The sequence below is a fragment of the Aptenodytes patagonicus genome, chromosome 15, assembly GCF_965638725.1.
Source record: "Aptenodytes patagonicus chromosome 15, bAptPat1.pri.cur, whole genome shotgun sequence".
In the NCBI taxonomy this organism is placed as follows: domain Eukaryota; kingdom Metazoa; phylum Chordata; class Aves; order Sphenisciformes; family Spheniscidae; genus Aptenodytes; species Aptenodytes patagonicus.
This window is the reverse complement of record NC_134963.1, coordinates 319,636-338,184: the sequence shown is the minus strand read 5'-3', so window position 1 is coordinate 338,184 and position 18,549 is coordinate 319,636. Positions and strand designations below refer to the sequence as shown.

Here is an 18,549-nt window from a genome sequence, read left to right as displayed (position 1 = left end):
GAAGACGCTGAACTCCACCAGCTGTTTCTCTCTCTGGACTTGCCTTTCCTCAACTTTTGCAGGGAACTGTCATAACCCCCTTACATTTATTGCTAGAACAATGAAATGAAGAACGGCATCAGTGTGAAGCCAGTATGTTTTCACCTCTGCAATTGTGAGCTGCCTTTTGTAATACCCCAGCAGGCTGCAACCCAGCCGCTAAGCAAGTGTCACAAGCATCTTTTGGGGTCAAATGAAGGTTGCTCTTACTTTGTTAGCATCAGCAAGGATCAGGCCACAACATCTGTTGCACTTACACATTTGGCTAACCTGCCCAAAACAGCCCTGCACAATTCACACAAGAGCAGCAGAATTTTGGACTCACACACAAGTAGCCGAGCAGTTTGTGGAAATTCAAGGGACAAAAATCCCTGTGCAGGAAACACTTACTTCTCCTTTTCATGAACTGCAGATTGCTACTTGCACTGAGAGGGCTGAACCTCTCCCGTGCCCTGCACTAACAACCATTTTATCCATTTGGAGCATAAGTAATTGAAGAGAAACAGCAGCAGCAGCAGGCGGCCGATTCTGTGTCCAGCTCTCCAGCAGTTGTTTCACCATGCAGTCCATGTGCTGACCTCTTTTTAGAGCCCTTTTCCAAGAAGCCAAGCAGACAAAGAAGCAGGGGGGGGGGGGGGGGGGGGGGGGGGGGGAGGAGGATAAGAGTGCCCAGGATGGACTTCCCTCCCCAGCCCAGAATAGCCCACCTGTGCGACACAGGGGTGCTCCTGCAGTAGGACTGTTTAGACAGATGCACAGCAGAAGGACAGGCAGGGCTGAACCTCTTGACCTGCTGCAATCCCACCCAGCTCCTGACACACTGTTCTGAGCACTGAACCTTTGCCCAGTTTGGAGGGCAAGGGACCAACGTTGTCTTTTGAAATGGGCCAAAAAAAATTAATGAACCACACAAGGCTTTTTAGAGAGAAGTAAAAGCTTCCACTCCTATGCTACATCTGGCCAAGATACACTGGGACATCAGAAAAACAAGCAGAGATGTGCTGCTTTAAGAGTGTTTCCAGTATTTACCTCCAGATTCTGTGACTAATTTGCTACTCCCTTTCTGGCAGGCGCATCTTGGTAGCCAGGATGCAAGACCAGGGTTGGAAAACACAGAGGTTGGAAGAAACATTAACATGGGGAGTCAAAGAGAAACAGCCTCACCCAGGGTGATCTATGACACAGTGAGAGACTATCCAGCTGTGGTGAAATATCCCACTCGCCAGCTGCAAACATAATTTTGCTTTCTCCTAGGGAAAAAGCCCTCACCACAACCACCCTGTCTGAACTGATACAGAGCACGACAGACAGCACAGGAACACAGATCCATATTGCCACTCCCAATGACTCAAAGAATTGTGACTATAAAATAATTGGTTTAACTCCGAGCAAATTAAAAAAGAAAGTCAGTGGTACTCTGTTTGCCTTCCAGGTTCCATGCTTTTGTGCACAAACATAGGCACAAGAAAGAACTTTCCCCTAGTCATGAGATTACAAGAACTGTTAATTTACAGAAAACAGTTAGATGAAAGATGGCAATACTGTAAACATATAATGCAGGTATAAATCCTACAAGCTGCTCCAGCACAGACTTTGAGAGGATTCTGTAAAGACCTGGTCTTTATTGTACAACTGTACAAGGGAACCTGTCACTCACGTGATACTTTTCATCACACATTTCACAAAACTCAGCTAATCAATTTTCACTACGTAGGTATCTACACAGAAATCGAGGGTCACATCAAGGTCATCCTCAACCAGCTCAAGACACAGGAATCTCCTCCACTCCTTTCTCCTCTTAATCTGCTCTTTGTCATCAGCAGCTGCCTGCAGTGGAGTGGTCATCAGTGTGTCAAGGGCATCATCTGGAAATACCTTGGGTACCTCTGCACTATGCAGAGCATAGCTTTTTCAGGGAGTTACACATTTCTTGTAAGTCCATCTGGGCTTATCTCTCCATATGCACAGTAGAAAAAAGGAGAAAGCAGTTCAGCACACATTAACAGGGAATTGGGGGATTTCCATCAGCCAATGCCCTCTGGTAGGCGAAGCTAGGGTTGAAAGTTGACCTTAAAATGATGCTCTATATTGGCACAGTTGCCATTTTAGATGGAAGACATCTCTGCTCTTGTAATATCTACTGTTCCAGGAACGATGGAAATCTCTGCTTCTTTCTTTTTTTTCTAAGAAGAAAGCAAAGGAGTTTGAAAATAAATTTTTAAGATAGAAACCCCAGATTCTCTAAAACTGAGACACAAATGCAATGACTTCAGGAGTTCTCAATGCCTAGAATCGCACCGAAACCATTCCTCCAGCCAAACTACCTTTTGCACATCATCTTCTCTATACATAGTACCCCCCCATATATATATTTACTGACAAGCAGACCACTTCAAAATATGCTGAAGTAGAAAAAAAGACCAAGCTGAATGCAAAAGGCACAGCCCTGTAATTTCAAACCCACTGAAAGAACTGGATCCACCAGATAGTCTCTGCTCCCACACCCAAACAACTTTGCATGTTGATGGGGCAGGGAGAGATCAACTTGGAAAGGAGAGGTTCCCATCCTCCTGATTTAAAAAGAAACAATGACTTCAAAGAACATTAGAGACACGGGCTTGAATGAGCAGGAGCCAGCTTCAGCGACAGGGCAAGATAACACCCCAAACAAACACACACCAACCACACAAGCTAGCAGGCATGTTCTGCGGGAGTGTGCCAGGAGACTGCAGTTTAACTAGGTATTTGGAAGGTTTCACCTGTACTCCCACAGCATCACCTCGGGCTTTGGCAGAGCATCCATCCGCTGCACTTGCCCTGTTTGGTTCTCAAGTCAATACTCTTTTGACAAATTGCTAGGTTTCGCTTACACGGGGCCTACTCTTCTGCACATGGGACGTTAGTCATTGCTTCATTTGCCTACCCAGCTTTACCACGAGAATCCCTCTTAGCACTCCAGCGGTATATAAATTGCTAGGAGAGAAACCATCACTTTTTGAGAGGTGCTGAACTGAGGTATGATGAGACTGAGGAGCTTGGTCTCACTAGCAACCTGCTGTAGAGCTTCAGACCAGAAACTGGTTCCCCACAGTCCAGGGTCTTAAACCACGACCCCTTGGAAAGCTGGATGCTCTGCACACGGAGACTAGTATCAAACCTGCACCGACTTTAATGACGTAAGTTCAGTGCCAAATACACCAAGTAAGAGGTCATTCCTTGGAAATCAGAGAGACGGGGGATCTACCCTTATTTTCTCTTCATAAATGGTAGCAATTAGGAGTCCAACATGCAAATCGGAGTCCCCTGGACCCAGGCAATGCATCAGCCCTGACTACGCTATGAGGCAAGATGAAGACACATTCTTTGACACCACATTGTTCCATTTTTTGGACTCGGCAAGTCATTAATATTATTAAGATTTTACTGAAGGCTACCCTACTTACATGCAATGTATTGTACTGCCCTCTCAGAAGCTCACTTCATTTCCCAACTATTTATAAAAAGTAGCTTTTATAATAAATTTTGAAAGATTGGTTCAGGCAAGAATCACAGCTTTAGTAAACCTTTTAAATTGTTACCTGCTGCCAGATGCGAGTGGATTGGAACAAGGCGGCACAGGAAGAAAATCCCTGCTCTCAAAGGACGCTAAATAAAGATCGTTTGTGGTTTTGTATGTTCACTTTAATTGTAACAGATTACTTTGCATTCACAGCTTGGTTTCCCTCCACCGTTCACAAGTAACATGGCTGGCACAAATTCATAATGAACTGCGCTCTGTCATGCAAGAGCCACTCTACACTCTCAGCATCAGATACATGGATACACACACACCCCCCTACGCATTTGAGGAAAGACCTCCTTTGCCCCAGCAGAACACTACACTCTCCTGCAGACACGAACTCTTCGGGATACAGACTCCAGCCTCCTCTTGCCTATGCAGTGTGAGAAGGGCCTTCAGGAATTATGATAATATCTACAACAGACTACTCTGATCTCTACCTCGCTTCTTCCCCTGGGGAATGAGCAGAAAGGAGCCTTATACATAACCTGCTTCCCTCTTTATTTAAAAACAAATGAACTAAAGAACAGTACATTTTAGGGGGTCAAAGCTCCTCTCAAGTTCACAGCTTACACCAAATTTTCTGCAATTTCAGAACATGTTCTGGATTGTTTCCCTCCAGAAAGAAAACAAGAATTAACGGCAATACTCACAAATAACTACAAAATACTAGCAAAACTCTAAGTAGCTTGGGAAAAACACACCTGATGACCCCATTATCCTATTACCCCTGAATTTACTTTGTTCCTCTCATCACTGCAATCAGCAGCTCACAAAAATGCACAGGTGTCTTTTCACAGTGCCCGACTCTGCATTATATAGGGAAACACCATCTCCTGCAGTAGCCAAGTGAATGCCCAAGCCGCTACAAGGCTAGTTTGCTTTTCCGTGGTCCAGAAAGGCTGTGCAGTACCACTGTCTTGGCAGGTAAGGTATTTGCTGCATATAGAATTAGTGCCTCAGAGAAAGACCAGACCCAAAGGCAAGTGCAAGCCAAGCTGGGAATGGGTGGACTTCTTCCTGGTGCAGGGACCCATTGCACTGCCCTGCTGTGTTAACCATCGCCTTCATCCCTACCTTTGTGAGACAGAAAAGCTGTTCCATATACAGCAGATGTCGCCTACATCATGATGATGGGTGCTAAGGAACACATGAGACTGCTGATAACCCCTTACCTAGGCATTCAAGCTCAGAGATGGATTCCTCTTCCTGTCAAACACCCTAAATCCCTCCAAATACCAAATAGTGAATAAAAAAAAAAACCTATCGATGTCATCTGATTGCATCACCCCCCTCTCTCTCCAGGACTCAAAGGCATGTCTCAAAATAGCTATTTGCTTTGCAAAGCAAAACAGATGTTCCCTAACGCCCAAATCCTGGCGGCCTGTGAGGTGGTGATCTGCTACACCGACAAGGAGTGGCGAGTGGCAGGGCTGGGTCTGTGCCTGCGCATCTGTGCTGCAGAGGGAAGGGAGCGTGATGGGGAGACGTGCTCCTAATACTGAAATGCCTATTGCCAGTCCCTGCGCCGCCTTTCTCTGTCCGAACCTACTCGACACACCCAAAGGCACCGGAAAAAAGAGAAACCCAACCCAAGACCCAGCGAGATGAAGGAGGCAAACCGCCTATTTCCCAGACGAATCCAGCTGAAAAAGGGCCAGCATGCCAAGCCCCGGGCTGAAACGCCGCCGTGCCCAGGTAGCAGGACACCACCCCATCGCCGCATCAACACCGGAGAGCTCCGACCGAGCCGGGCCAGGGCTGCAGCCGGCCATTCCGAGCCACGCGTGGCGGGGGAGCTCACCTACCTGCTTCTCCTCTGCAGGGCGAATCGACGAGGGCGGGACGCCCGCGGCGGGAGCCGGCAGCGGGGAGAGAAAAGAAGAGAGAGTGAGGCGTGAGGGATGCGCCGGGCCGCGGGGCGGAGCGGCCGCGCGTCCCCGCCGCCTCACCTGGGTTGACCAGCTTGCTCTTGTACCGCATGCCGGTGCTCATGGTGCCGCCGGCGGCCCGGCCTTCCCGGGAGCCGACAATAGCGCCGCGTGTGCGAGCGTGTGAGGGAGAGTGTGAGTGCGCGTGAGTGTGAGAGAGCGCGTGTGAGAGTGTGCGCGCGCGCGGCGGGGGCCGCCCCAGCGCCACCGCGGAGGGGCCGGGGCCGGCCCCGGGCGGCCAATCCCGGGAGCCCGCCCCGCCCGGCCCCGCCCCGCCCCCGCCGCCCTCCGTGTGACAGCCGGGCGCGGGGGCTGGAAGGCTGACCCCCGCGCGAGCGCATCGCTCACCGGCCGAAGCACCCGAGCAGCGCCTCCGCCACCGGCTGGCAAACGCAGCCAGGGCCCGTTTCACGCACACGAACAATTCCCCGAAACCACCCGGAATCATGCCCGCGTACACCTAGCTGAAGGCTTAAACACGACATTAGGAAGCACTCCCTACTCTCAAAGGGAGAGAAGGAATACACCATTTAAAAAAATAAACACAAATGGAATAAATAGGAAGTGCGTTTCCAGATTTAGCATCTCAAAATACAGTGGGAAGTCCTGAATCATACTGCAGCTGTACTGTGCAAAGGGGGAATGCGTGCTCTGTTTCCATTAAAACATTTTAAAGAGGTGATATGGAAAGTTATTTTGGGTAAAAGCTGTCAGTGCAACTTTTTAAGGAAAGGCAGAAGAGAAGTCAAATGAATTTTAAACACTCCAAAGGCAGCAGTAACACATGATTTAAGAACAGCTCATAGGAACCTCACCTGAACAGTAAAGGAGCAAGGAGAGGGGGATGTGGAGCCTCAGGACACCCAGGTCCTTGCCCTGACTTCCACAGCTGCAGGAAGGGGTCATGTCTTCCACAGTTCAAGGACACGTAAATAATCAGACTTGAAACTCTCCTGAATACAGGACAGGATAAGCTTGGCATGGTGATAGCTGCACAAGTGCAAGGACACTCCCCTACTTCAGAACAAAAAAATTACACTGATACCACAGTCCTAACTTTTCAAATCCTTGTAGTCATCACAGCATTTATCTTGCCATTTCTTCCACCTTCTCATTCAAAACACTCCTCATATCAAAACAAGGAGACACTTCCAAGACCAGAGGTTGGCAATCCCAGGCATGTATGTTTTAAAAACCCATTAACTCATGCCGAGTTCACTTTTAGCATTTGAAAACAAGCAAATATGCTGACAATCACCTGATTTATTTTTTTTTCCTGATGGTTTGAATCAATGGCTAAAAAAAAGAAGCCAGAAGGAGGCAGACTCTATCAATCAATGATCAGTATCCGCTAGTGAAAGTCTGTTCACTGAGGCTTCACACACAAGAATTGCAACAGTCACTTTAGGTGCCTGGCTTTGAAAAGTAGGGGGGGGGGAGCTCCGTTTTTAATAAAATTAAAGATTAGATGCTTTTGAAAGCCTGCTTCCCCATTGTCCTAGTTTGCTTTGAAAGATGAACCTTTCATGTTACCTTTGTTCAGAGAGCTAATCGAGTATGTAACTACTCTATGCAACTAAAGTCTTGGTTTCTCAGGAGGGGTGTGGCTGTTCTGCCTTTCAGAAGCACAAATGGACAGCATATCATTTTAAGAAGGTTGTAAAATATGATGCAAAATTCTGGAAGAAAAACAAGAAAGGTGCACGCAATGGCACACAATTCATGAGCAAGTGTTTACCGTTAAATCTCTCACCTTGGCCCTCTTGACAGACGTGCTTACAATTCAAATCTTCAGAAAACCTGAAGAGACTTTCTACGAACACAAATCTGACACTCCCTTCTTTCAAATTCGTTATAGCAGCCACTGAGATAACAATGTAATGTCCATTGTAAGCAGTTCAACTCCAAACACAAGCCAAATATGCATCCCTGTGATGCAAGTAATTTGTTAATCCTATCCTGATTAAACACTCATTGCTAGACAGCAAAATTAGAGCTAATCATTACATAAAAGACACCCCAATTTAGTACAGAAGACAAGGTGTCTCAATCCCGTATTTGCAAAATAATTTACGCTTATGCATATATAATACACGCAAGACTACAAAAGCATGCAGAAGAGAGCTACAGACTCAGTAATGACAAAGGAAATAGCAACATTCACGAATTTATAAACTAAGGTGTGCGATCAGATTTTCCAAGGTATTTACACACCTAAAGGATGTCAGTAGGTGCCTAATGAACTTTGAAGAAAAAAAAAGTGGATGCAAAGTCTTGCTACCTAACTTCCAGTTAAAACACTTTTAAAGTTGTTTTGAAATGAAATCAAAGCAGTTTGTATGTAGACAAATTCTAGAAAACACCTTCATTCCCCAGGGTAAATATCACAATTCCTTTGAATATGCACTGTACACGACACCATTACATTTCATAGATTAGCTTAAAAAAGCCAAAATCAAAAAAAAAACCAACCCACAAAAACCACCCCTAAATTCAACATTTTCCACATTCGTACAGTTTATTACAAAACTTCAATGAAAATTAGTGTTATGGTATATAAAAAGTTCAGTACATGCCATCGCTCAGCTGACAGATAAAAATGCCTGTGACAGAAATTCTGGCAATCAATAATTGAGACCTGAAGACAAATCCTCAGAGGCATCCACAGAAGTTGTTGGCATGCATAGTGTTTATGGTATGTTAAGGCACGGTGATTTAGAAAAGTCAGCTTCTTTGCATCACTGGTGAATCAGTGTTTTGTACATTTTCTCATACATCACACAAATATAAATCACCAGAGATGACGCTTCAAAAGTAACCAAAGCACAGAGAAAGTTACGAAAAACTGATACAATACACAGTGACTTAAAATGGCAAGTGAAAGTTATGATACTGTGCAAACACACATATGTTTACTGTAAACAGGCCACAAAGTCTTTTAGTATTAATCACGAAACTGTTCAGAATAACCTAGCAGATACACGATTAACTCCTTAAACCCATCACAATGACTAGTCCAAACAGTATACTCTATCAGTTTTGGTATAAAAGGGTATAGGAAGGATAATAAAACCACATTTATAAGTATGAAGACAGTGTTACAAAAAGAATCAAAAAAGATACAATATAACTTGATTAACATTGAATATATAAAACAAGCCATTTCACAACACCATCTTCAGACTTTGTGTTTGTTTTAATGCAGGTCTTGATCTGCGGCATCCAGCTTTTGCATTTGAACGTTACCATTGGGTCAAAGAAAACAGAGCACCCATCCACTTGGAGAACTGTATACTGCTGCGAACAAAAGTGGAAAACAAAGAGCATTAGAAAGGACAAACTCATCAGCACTGTCAGAATGTTTGGGGCAGTCTGAGCCCCTCCGAGCAAAGCAGCGTAATCCAGGGAACAGGGCATTTCGGTTACTGCATCACAGGGACCTGCGTTAGAACCAGATCAGCTGAGTCAGATGCAGTTTGGCCCCAAATATTTATCACAAATGTCTAATAAGAGCACATAAATGAGAATCTATTTTTAGTTACATACTTTCTTAAGCACCCACACTCCCCTCCGTCTGCAAGAATGCAAGAACTGCGTTACAGCTTATCTCAACAGTAATGCACACAAGAAACCAACCTCAGTCAGCCTGTTATATGAAGCATTACTTCTGGTGAGGAAAACGAGAACCACTTATCTAAACAGGGCTAAAAGTAAACAGCAAGTTTGAGGTCATGCACAAACAACTCTTACGACACTGCTTAGGTAAAACAGGAAAGCAAACAGATTTTTTTCAAGCATTGATACAACAGTATTCATATGGCTGAAAGAAGGGATACTGGTCTGTAATTTCAAAACTACCTACCAGTTTTGGATGTCTCTATAGCTACTTGCCAATCAAAAAGGCTGCTACAAAGAAAGCAGAATTCCAGCTTTCCCTGGAAAATGGGCCCTGCTTAAGAAGCTGTGTCAGATTTGGAACTCTGGAGACACCTCAAATTCTCCAGTCCCAAAAATTCAATATTCAAATTCAAAATTAACCTGTTGTGCTACACTGCTACTTCAAGTATGAAAGAGAAACTAAATTTCTACCATTGCCTGCCTAACTAATCTGTTACAGAAGATACCTCAAGAGGAAACCGTAACTGATGTTTCAGACTCACAAAAAGACTGGAATTTCCAATAAACATGAAGGCTCAGGTTATAAGCACAGCTGTGCACTGATGTTACCAGCATTAGCAACACAATATCCACATTTTATATGCTCCTAGAACATACTTGGGCAAAGTGTGTTTGTGCATTTTCAGTGTGGATTCATTTCACTGCTCTTTCTTCCTAATGTCCTTATGAGACAATATTTTATGATACATTAGGTTGATATCATTCTTCAGAAATTTCATCTCCAGTTTTATTAGACTAACCTTACAGTCCCCCATACTCCTTTCACCAATACATAGCTTTAATAAATGCCTCCATCTGCAACGTGAATTCATACCATTATTTAAGAAAGATGATACCTTTTCTCCAGTATGCCATTAAAACAAAACTTGCTCAGTAAGGAGCATAACTAGCACTACATACACCTGCACCCTGATGCACATGGTCAAGACAACTCAGAATCCTGCATTTGTAAAGGTTTCAAAAGCCTTGGGAAGGAATGGGTTTGCCTCCCCCTCAGCTGCTTCCAAGAAAACCACTACAATGCAGGGCAACTTGATATCTCTCCATGTACACTTCTGAATTCCTAATAAGAGAAATTTGTTTTATAAGCAGTTATATTTTCTCACTGACCTAAATTCTTTTTCTTCAAATAGCATCCATTTTATGTTGTAGCTACAGCCCTTTGAGTGTCCAATCATTAGTAAGAACTTTGAGAAATGGCATCTTTCCAAAAAGAATGAGTATTGGGTGCACCAATGTCCTGTTGTTAGCTAGTTTTTATTCATTTTGCCACTCACACTCCTAATATTTTGGGTTTCTGATATTTCAGTCATCCTCTGTTGACTTCACTGCTTCAAGTTTGTTCCCTTTCCTTTTGCTAGTCTGTAGCAACACCTCATACTTCCCCACAGTAATATACTTGGCTGACGACGTTTGCTAAGTTACAAAACTGGCCTTTGAACTGCTTTCCAATGTTTATCAGTTAATTTAATATGCTTAATATGGGTTAACATCCACTGAGTCACATATAGATACCAGGCTCCCAGGTCTAGAACTATAAGAAATGTTCCTCTGAAAATGTTTATTTAGCAAAAGGTAGCCTGAAGCATTTACAGGTCCCCCGTGATACCACGTCAGGCTTTGGCACAGGCTTGGTAGGTCTGTGTACTCCACTCCTCAGGCCCGCTAATGCCCGAGAAATTCTGGCAGCAAGCACCTCCCCTCACCCCCTGCATCCCATATGCATCCAACAGCTGTACTGGATGCAGCTGTATGTCACTGAGATACAGGAAGAGGTGGAATATGTCAATTGTGTCATACCTGCGTAATCAAGCCTCTCAGAGGCAGAGTGCAAGATGCCACTGCACATATTCACAAGAATTGAGAATGCCACTGTAGCCACTGCACTGTGGACTTCATATTTACCAAGGCATCGACACATTACTGAAAAGCAAATAAATATATTTCCACTCACCCCTGACATCTCCCCACAAAACAAGATTTCTGCAGTGACCCATTAGGAATTTTATATTCTCTCTTTTTCATATTCTCTGGGATCACTTGGCAAAAATTGAACCAATCTGCATTTATCTATTTACTGACAAAATTTACTGAGATACAGTTTGGGCAATTACGTGAAAGTATCAGAAAAACTTGCTATTGGGTGTTTCAATCTTTTTCATTTTATGTTTTGCAAACATTGTGTCATTCCTTGGAAAGCTCTGAAGTCTGCAAAGTAGAGTGTTTTGGTTTTTGGGAGGTGGAGGGACCATTTCTCCCTCCTCTCTACAAGCACAGCAGTTCTGGAAATTGGTCTCAGTGGGAATGTGCTTTCCAAGATGCATAAATCCTACAATGTTAGAAATGATACACCGCTATTTCTAGGAGAGAATTTTCCTCATAGAAATAGGTCCTGACAAACTCCTGGAAATTTTGCATACAGAAAATGCAGACAGATAAAAATCCAAGCAAGATTCTTTAAGAGCCAGAAGACAGACAATATTTAGGTACAGGATGTTTACACACTTGACCAATACTTCAGACTTACGTATCATATTAATGAATCATATTTTTTCTGTACAACGCTTTGAAGACTACAATTTTAACAAAGTGCTACCTTTTTCCTATTGGGAAGAGTCGCACAACTTACTTTCTGTCAAAGACCACGGACAGAGATGCTATGGAACAGCCAAGGTCACAATCCAAGTACAACATCGTCTTTTGATTATGTCCTACTTACAATCCAGGAACATGACTTTCACCAACTGAGAGCAGTATGGACTAACAGGGAGATGCAAGATACTGTTTTTAGATTAACAAACTCAAATGAAAGAGTTATTGTTCTATACATCAAGGATTAAAAGCCATAACACAACTCTGTCATCTGGCTCTCTGCACATTATATACAAGGGCAGGTGGGCACCAGCTACAAGGTAGCTCTTGAGGATCCTGCTAAGACCTTTCTATACAAGTTAACTTCAAGGTCCTATGGAGCCACACAAGTTCAGCACTTCAGTTGTACAGTAGCAGAGGAAAAACAACAGTTTCTACTAGAAGTCTACCCTCCAAGGGAAACAAAAACTTGTGCTAGCCCATCAGTGCAGGGTTTGCTGAACAACTCCACAGTTAGAAGAGCTGAAAAGAGCTGGAGAATGATAGCGCTCTTCTAGTCTAGTTTCTAGCCAGAGAAACATCCACTGGCAGTGCCATGCAGTTGTTCCAAATGCTACAAATTTGCCCAAGCTTCACATTCTCTAGGCTCTCAATTTCAGCTGCCAAAAACTACAACACGATCTTTACTTCCTCAAATGACATTTCTCATCAGATCAATTCAGCATTCAGCAGCATCGTTTTAGAAGGCTGGTTGCTATGACAATGCTTTGTGTTGTTCTGTCAAATTATGTCAATTCATTGGTAGAAAGAACTAGCTGTTTCGTTCCTTTAGTACTGTTCTTATCAAGAATGGGAACAGTGTTAGTGAGCTCAGGAGGCTTTAAAATACTTGTGGAAATCATGAGCTATACTAAAAGAATTTTCAACATCCTACAGATATTTTAAGTGCAACATGCTTGGGTTTTTTTCTGACACATTTCCCTAACCATAACTACGTTTCCAGCTGGCTATATTTGTTTTCCATAGCCTGGCTTCTGTTACTGGTTTGTCCCAGTACGATCTTGAAGCTGAGTGGAAGACAGACAATCCAGATTTGTAAGAATAACAAGAGGAAAACAGATTGCAAAGAGCTACACTTTCAGAAACAGAGAAGGAAAGGGAAGAAACACCCATCAATAACCATGTCATTTGAAAAAGTAATTCCAGCTTTTCGTAATAGTTGCTCATCTGAGATGGACAAGTTGAGAAACTAGTAAATACGCTGTTGGAATTACTGCAGGCGTATTTCAAAAGCATTTTGTATTGGAGTATCCAAATAAAACTAAATCTGTTTTAGTTTTTGGTAACTTATTCCACCCCTTCACCTCCTTCCTCTCCAATCCTTCATTTGAACTGTCAAATATAAAAAGCAATAAGCTTCTACACTTTACAGCAGTCTTGCATTTTAGAAGTAAAATCTGAAAAATCAAGCTTGTCTTGAAGTCTTTACCATGTTCCACATGCACTGTTTGTACACAGAAGCTATGAAATAGAGGAAACAGGCAAAAGCATCGGTCAACACACCTTCATTAGGGCTGCTCTCAAAATCTCTTAATCACCACCATCATGTAGAGTAAGTCTGCACTCACAGGCTTTTGTCAAAAACTGCAGTTGGCACACTGGTCACTACTGTGTCCAAAATCACCTTCCTTTCCTACTTCTAACCCAGCCTCCACCAGTGCTGCTCTTCATTCCCCTTCAGGTTTCTACTTCTCCACAGCAAGAAATCTGGCCATCCTCTTTGGAAACTTTGAACATATTCCCTGCGTATGATCTTTGCCTTTGTCACTCCCCTTATGCTTCTGTTACTCTAGCCTTGAAAGTAAAGGAAACTGCTTGAAGTAAATTCTCCCTTTGCTCTTTCCATAAAACCTTTAAAGATGCCCCTATTCAAAAGAGATCAGGCAAACCAGACCTCCCAAGTCATCCCATCTGTGTAGCACTTTATGATAATACAGACTCAGTCTTTTTGACAAGGATTCGAGTTTAGTACTTCTTAATCATTATGCAATGCCAAACTCTTTCCAGAAAACCCCAGAGCATTCAGCAATCTTCTCCCCACTCCGAAATACATCTGAAACCAGAAGTCGGTATTTCGCATTTCTGGATATTACCATATTTCATTATCCTACTGTTTACTCTCCAGCTCTTATCTATGAAGGTATTTACACCATACTTTTCTTTTTCCCAAAATATCTGAAGACATCTTTATATCTGTGCTTTATGAAGGGGAAAATATTTTTAAGGGACTTTTGAAGAAAATCAATAAATACGTACTTATCCAAAATAAAGAGAGTGAAAATGTTAATTTTCTCATAAATTAACTATAAAGTTACACATTTTTCTTAGCACAAAGTAAGGGTGCAAAAGAGCAATTGGAGGAGAGACTGTGCTTTCAGTAGCAGAGCTGATCCTTCAAAGTTCTTGTAAAACTAGAACCTGAGAGATGCTAAAGATAAGCTGTGATAGAACAAAAAGACTGATATCAAGTATATTTAAATTTGTTGGCAGTTTGGTTCTGTTAACTACTGTGTTAATTACAAGTTTCCTGGTTTCTCTAGAAATAGTGAGTTCAATAAAATACAGCAAATACATCTGATGGGAATGCTGGAGGTTGAAATCATCATTCCTACTAAACTGCAAAGTCAGTTAACATGCATGAGAGAAGCTTCCCTAAGCCTAAATTCTAGGTGAGGATTCACTTCAACATGCGGACAGGATCATACAGCAACACTCTGGTTTAGCAGGACTGCAATCGCAGTTCTGACTGTGCATATTAGCCAATAAATTACGCTAAAAGTCTATCAATCAATATCTCAAGGGTAACAAAAAAAGTTCAAAATTCTTTCCTGAAAGCAATCTGTCAAACAATATGATTTCCATAGCAGCTGCAGAAACATAGTTTAGCAGATTCCAAAGAAACAGCAGGACCTCCACATATGAAGATCTCATTCAAATCCTTCTCAAATTTGTTCACACTCAGTATTTCAGACCAACTAACTTGCTTAAGATTTAGTTCAAACTAAATCACAACAAGATCATGTGGACGCTTAGTTAAATCTGCAGAGCTCTCCTGCTCTTTAGTGGTCCGAGAAGTATTCCAGATTAACAATGTAAAATATCTACAAAATAACATGTCACTTGGATGCACTTGAGCATGCTCAGCACTCTGTTTACTTATGCATCCATAGCTGCAAATTCAGCCTGGGACAAACCATGCTCCAACTTGTTTTTATAAATATCATATCCAGTATTGCCAGAAGCTGTGAAACACAGGGAATTCTGGTGCCATTACTGGCTAACTATTAGTGGGAATACTGCATCCTATTAGCCCTCAGATACTGATTTCACAGCAAGTCCAGTATCTAGGAACCGAAGAAAGAGCTCTGAATATATTTGTATTAGCTGCCATCCTGTGCTCTGCAAGCAACAACTATGGACAAGCCTGTTAGATTTAGGGTGGGTTTTTTTCTTACTGAGTATCAGTTTAAATGATGCCATGTAATTAAATGTGATTTGTAAGTCACAGAAAGAATTGAGCTCCTTTGCAAAAACCAGTAATAATAATTTACACTACATAAGGTTTCCCACATCAAACAGCCATTTTCACAAGCAGTCAGAGTTTGGCCACATGACAACAAAGTCACCGTGAAAAAACTTAGGACCTTCAGCTCAGACTAAAATATTTAACAGGCTGCATAATTACCAGCTCCTGTCTGGCGAAGTGAGAGCTTTATGTCAGACACTGCTATCACATACACTGCATGGTCAGCCACAAAATTATCCTCAGTGTTTAGATTTCCAACTCTGGGAAAAATATATCTTAGTATGGAAGTTGGAAGACATGATGTGAAGACTCCTCTATCTGCAAGACTTGGAAGCATGACAGTAAGAAACCTGAGTTTTAATTACTTTTTTCCCCCCTTAACTACTTCACTCAAAGATCACAGTGCACATACCAGTAAAACTATCAACATCTGCTTAAATAGGAATCCAGTGAATAAGTTTATTCCTTAGGAGACTTTTTTTTTTTTCTTAAATATAAACAGGAAGACTGAAGGTTCAAATAAAGGCAACAAAAAATCTCCTTATTTTAGGCTTGGAATGCTGGCAGCTGCCACAAGGTCATAAGGGATAATATAATCCATTTTATTCAAGCTTTACATTCCAGAAGACCAGCAATCACAACTACAGTATTAAACTCAAGTATTAAGCAACAAGACTCTTCATATCCTTCTATTTTTTATTCTTGCATTTAAAAGAAAAATCATGCCAGAAAGCTGCATTCTGAAGAAAGCATGAATATTTGCTACAAGATGTTTTTTTCTTCACTCACTCTGATGCCACCTAATATATCATATATGACATCAAGGGAGTCTGTACTCAGTACAGGTAACCAGTTTGTCTAAAATTTTGTTTGGTTCTTTGAAAAAACTGCTATAAATTCAGCAGCCTACAAAAACAAAAGTTAGGGTGTTTTGGAGTATGTATAGTCAAATTAATTTTCTGAGCAGCTTTTGCTAACAGAAACAAAGCCAGATGATCCAAAAATAAGGCACTGAAGATAAGCATTTACAGGTCTTAAAAACAGCTGGAAAGGTAACATCTGCATAGATCCTTTTTTCTAGTCTACCCCAAACATCACTCACTTTTTTCCTACAAGTACTGTAAAAGCAAGTCCAAAGTGCAAAATTAACAATAATCATTGTGAAAATCTTATGTAAGAGGAGTAAACAAGTCAGAAGTGTCATACCTGATGCATCCAGATGTTAAGCATCTTACTCATCACCAGGCTTCATTCTCATTTGGGCTTGCATCTGTGCAATCATCTCCTGCATGCGGCGCAGCTATAAGAGAAAAAATACCCACATGTTTAAAACGATTTCATTAGGAATCCAAACTCCAGGAAACTTTAAATCTTTTTCTTCCATGGTAGAATGCAGATCTGATTTGCCTCTTTATAAATTGGAAATGTTAGATTAATTCACATGATTGAATACTTTGTTCTTCCCATCTCAGATTCTTTAATGTATTACATCTAACTTTCACAAAAGACTGTAAGAATACTTATAATGAAAATTAAGCAATAAAATCCAAACCTTTTGAAGCTTGCAGACCTGTGAATTAACATTTAGTCTACAATAAAGAAAACATGCCCTTTATGTGTGTACAGAGATACACTACTGTCCTGGTTTCGGCTGGGATAGAGTTAATTTTCTTCCTAGGAGCTGGTACAGTGCTGTGTTTTGGATTTAGTATGAGAGTGAGCGAGCTGAAGCAGCTTTGTTCTGATACACGTGCTCAAAGCATAATATCATGTATGAATACTCATCTTGTGGCTAACCAGACACTGTGCGGACAGAATTTAAAAACTACTTCAAAAGCAAAATAGAAATATGTTTACAAAATTTGGAAAGACAGACTAAACATATTAAGCACTAATATTTTTACATCTAAACAATGACCTTTCCTGGAAATAACTGTTTTCTTAAATGCATTTTCTTATGACACTTCTAAGTTAATTTCCATCTCATAAGAGGCCAGTTATATATAATGCTTCCCCCCAAAAAAGAAACCCACATTGGTATAAATAAATGTTCCTAAGAAAGAATAAGAAACTCTAATACAGATTTTCAAAACGTATATGCAAATACCTCTAATTTGGTTTACAAATGACTAGGTATTTCCTTCCAGCACGTGGGGAAGCTCCACATACACAATTGCAAGTGCCCTATCTTCCAAACTGGAAAAGAAATAGGCTGCAATTTCCATGCACATTGTATAAAATACGAGTCCATCTCAAACTGGAGATCATGTAATAATCTGAGGCTTGTATAACAAGTTTTCATTATTCTAAGAATAATTGTGTAGTTTTTAATATATCCAGCTTTTTTCCCTCTTTAGAAAAAAGTAGAGAATTGCTTTCATTTATTTTCGGGGGGGGTGGGGGGCTGGGACGGGTACCTCTTCAACTCAAAAAGCACTGCTGTGTTTAAACAAGTATACTGTATTTTCATCCAGTCAACCACATTAGCTATTGTGATACTAGTTACTCCATCAGATTCAATACAAAAGAATCTGTGATAAATGCTCGACTACACATATGTGGTGTTGAGCTGTTTGTTTCTGGGGGAGGGGGGGGGAAAAAAGGTGCTGAAAGAAACATCACAGAACAGGGAAAAATTAGCTGCAGATGCCTATATCACTTTTTCTTGCCTGGCCTCAGATACAGATTTGGGAAAGAGTAAGAAACTGAAGCGCAGAGCTTGCAGCATAGTCTTAGGCAAGATCTGTTGTCTCTGGCTAGCTGGCTTATATACTGGTACCCATCCTCTTGCTGCAGCACCACAGGGTTCAGTAGAGGCTAATTCAGGGTCCTGTGACTGCAGCATAGATACACTCTGACAAAAGGAGATTCACACAGGAACAGTGTGAGATACAGCCAAGTCTGTAATGATTATTATATACCCATCTACATCTTTCTGCTAAACACTTAAAACAAAAAGCTTATCAAAAGAGATGGCATAATGCTGCAGGAAGGAGGAAAAAAAAGGCAGAAAGTCTCAGAAATGACAGTTGCATTGATTCCATGGTCCAAGAAAAGTTTCAAAGATCAACCTGTAAAAATGTAAGACACCTGGTCTTTTGAACCACCCCTCTGCAGACTTCCCATCAGAATAAAACCAGCTTTTTGGAAGCTCGCCTACTTGA

The 18,549-nt window shown here is 41.8% G+C and overlaps 2 protein-coding genes across 4 annotated transcripts in view; both read right to left on the bottom strand.

Annotated features, from left to right (window-relative positions):
* Positions 1–5,724, bottom strand: part of SEPTIN5 (septin 5) — a 47,925-nt gene extending 42,201 nt beyond the window's left edge. Inside the window, exons 1-2 of the mRNA XM_076352733.1 lie at positions 5,551–5,724; positions 5,407–5,417 (exon numbers count right to left, since the gene is read on the bottom strand). Coding sequence (XP_076208848.1) covers positions 5,407–5,417; positions 5,551–5,593 — 54 coding nt within the window. The 5' untranslated portion in view covers positions 5,594–5,724. The remainder of the gene's footprint in view (positions 1–5,406; positions 5,418–5,550) is intronic.
* Positions 5,725–8,028: 2,304 nt separating this feature from the next.
* The window catches only part of LOC143167367 (septin-2), a 40,172-nt gene continuing 29,651 nt past the window's right edge, over positions 8,029–18,549 (bottom strand). For 2 of the 3 annotated variants that reach the window (XM_076352737.1, XM_076352736.1), the window contains exons 12-13: positions 16,592–16,685; positions 8,029–8,826 (exon numbers count right to left, since the gene is read on the bottom strand). In XM_076352737.1, the coding sequence (XP_076208852.1) occupies positions 16,617–16,685 (69 nt within the window). In that variant the 3' untranslated portion in view covers positions 8,029–8,826; positions 16,592–16,616. The remainder of the gene's footprint in view (positions 8,827–16,591; positions 16,686–18,549) is intronic. The other variant, XM_076352738.1, reaches the window with a different exon arrangement.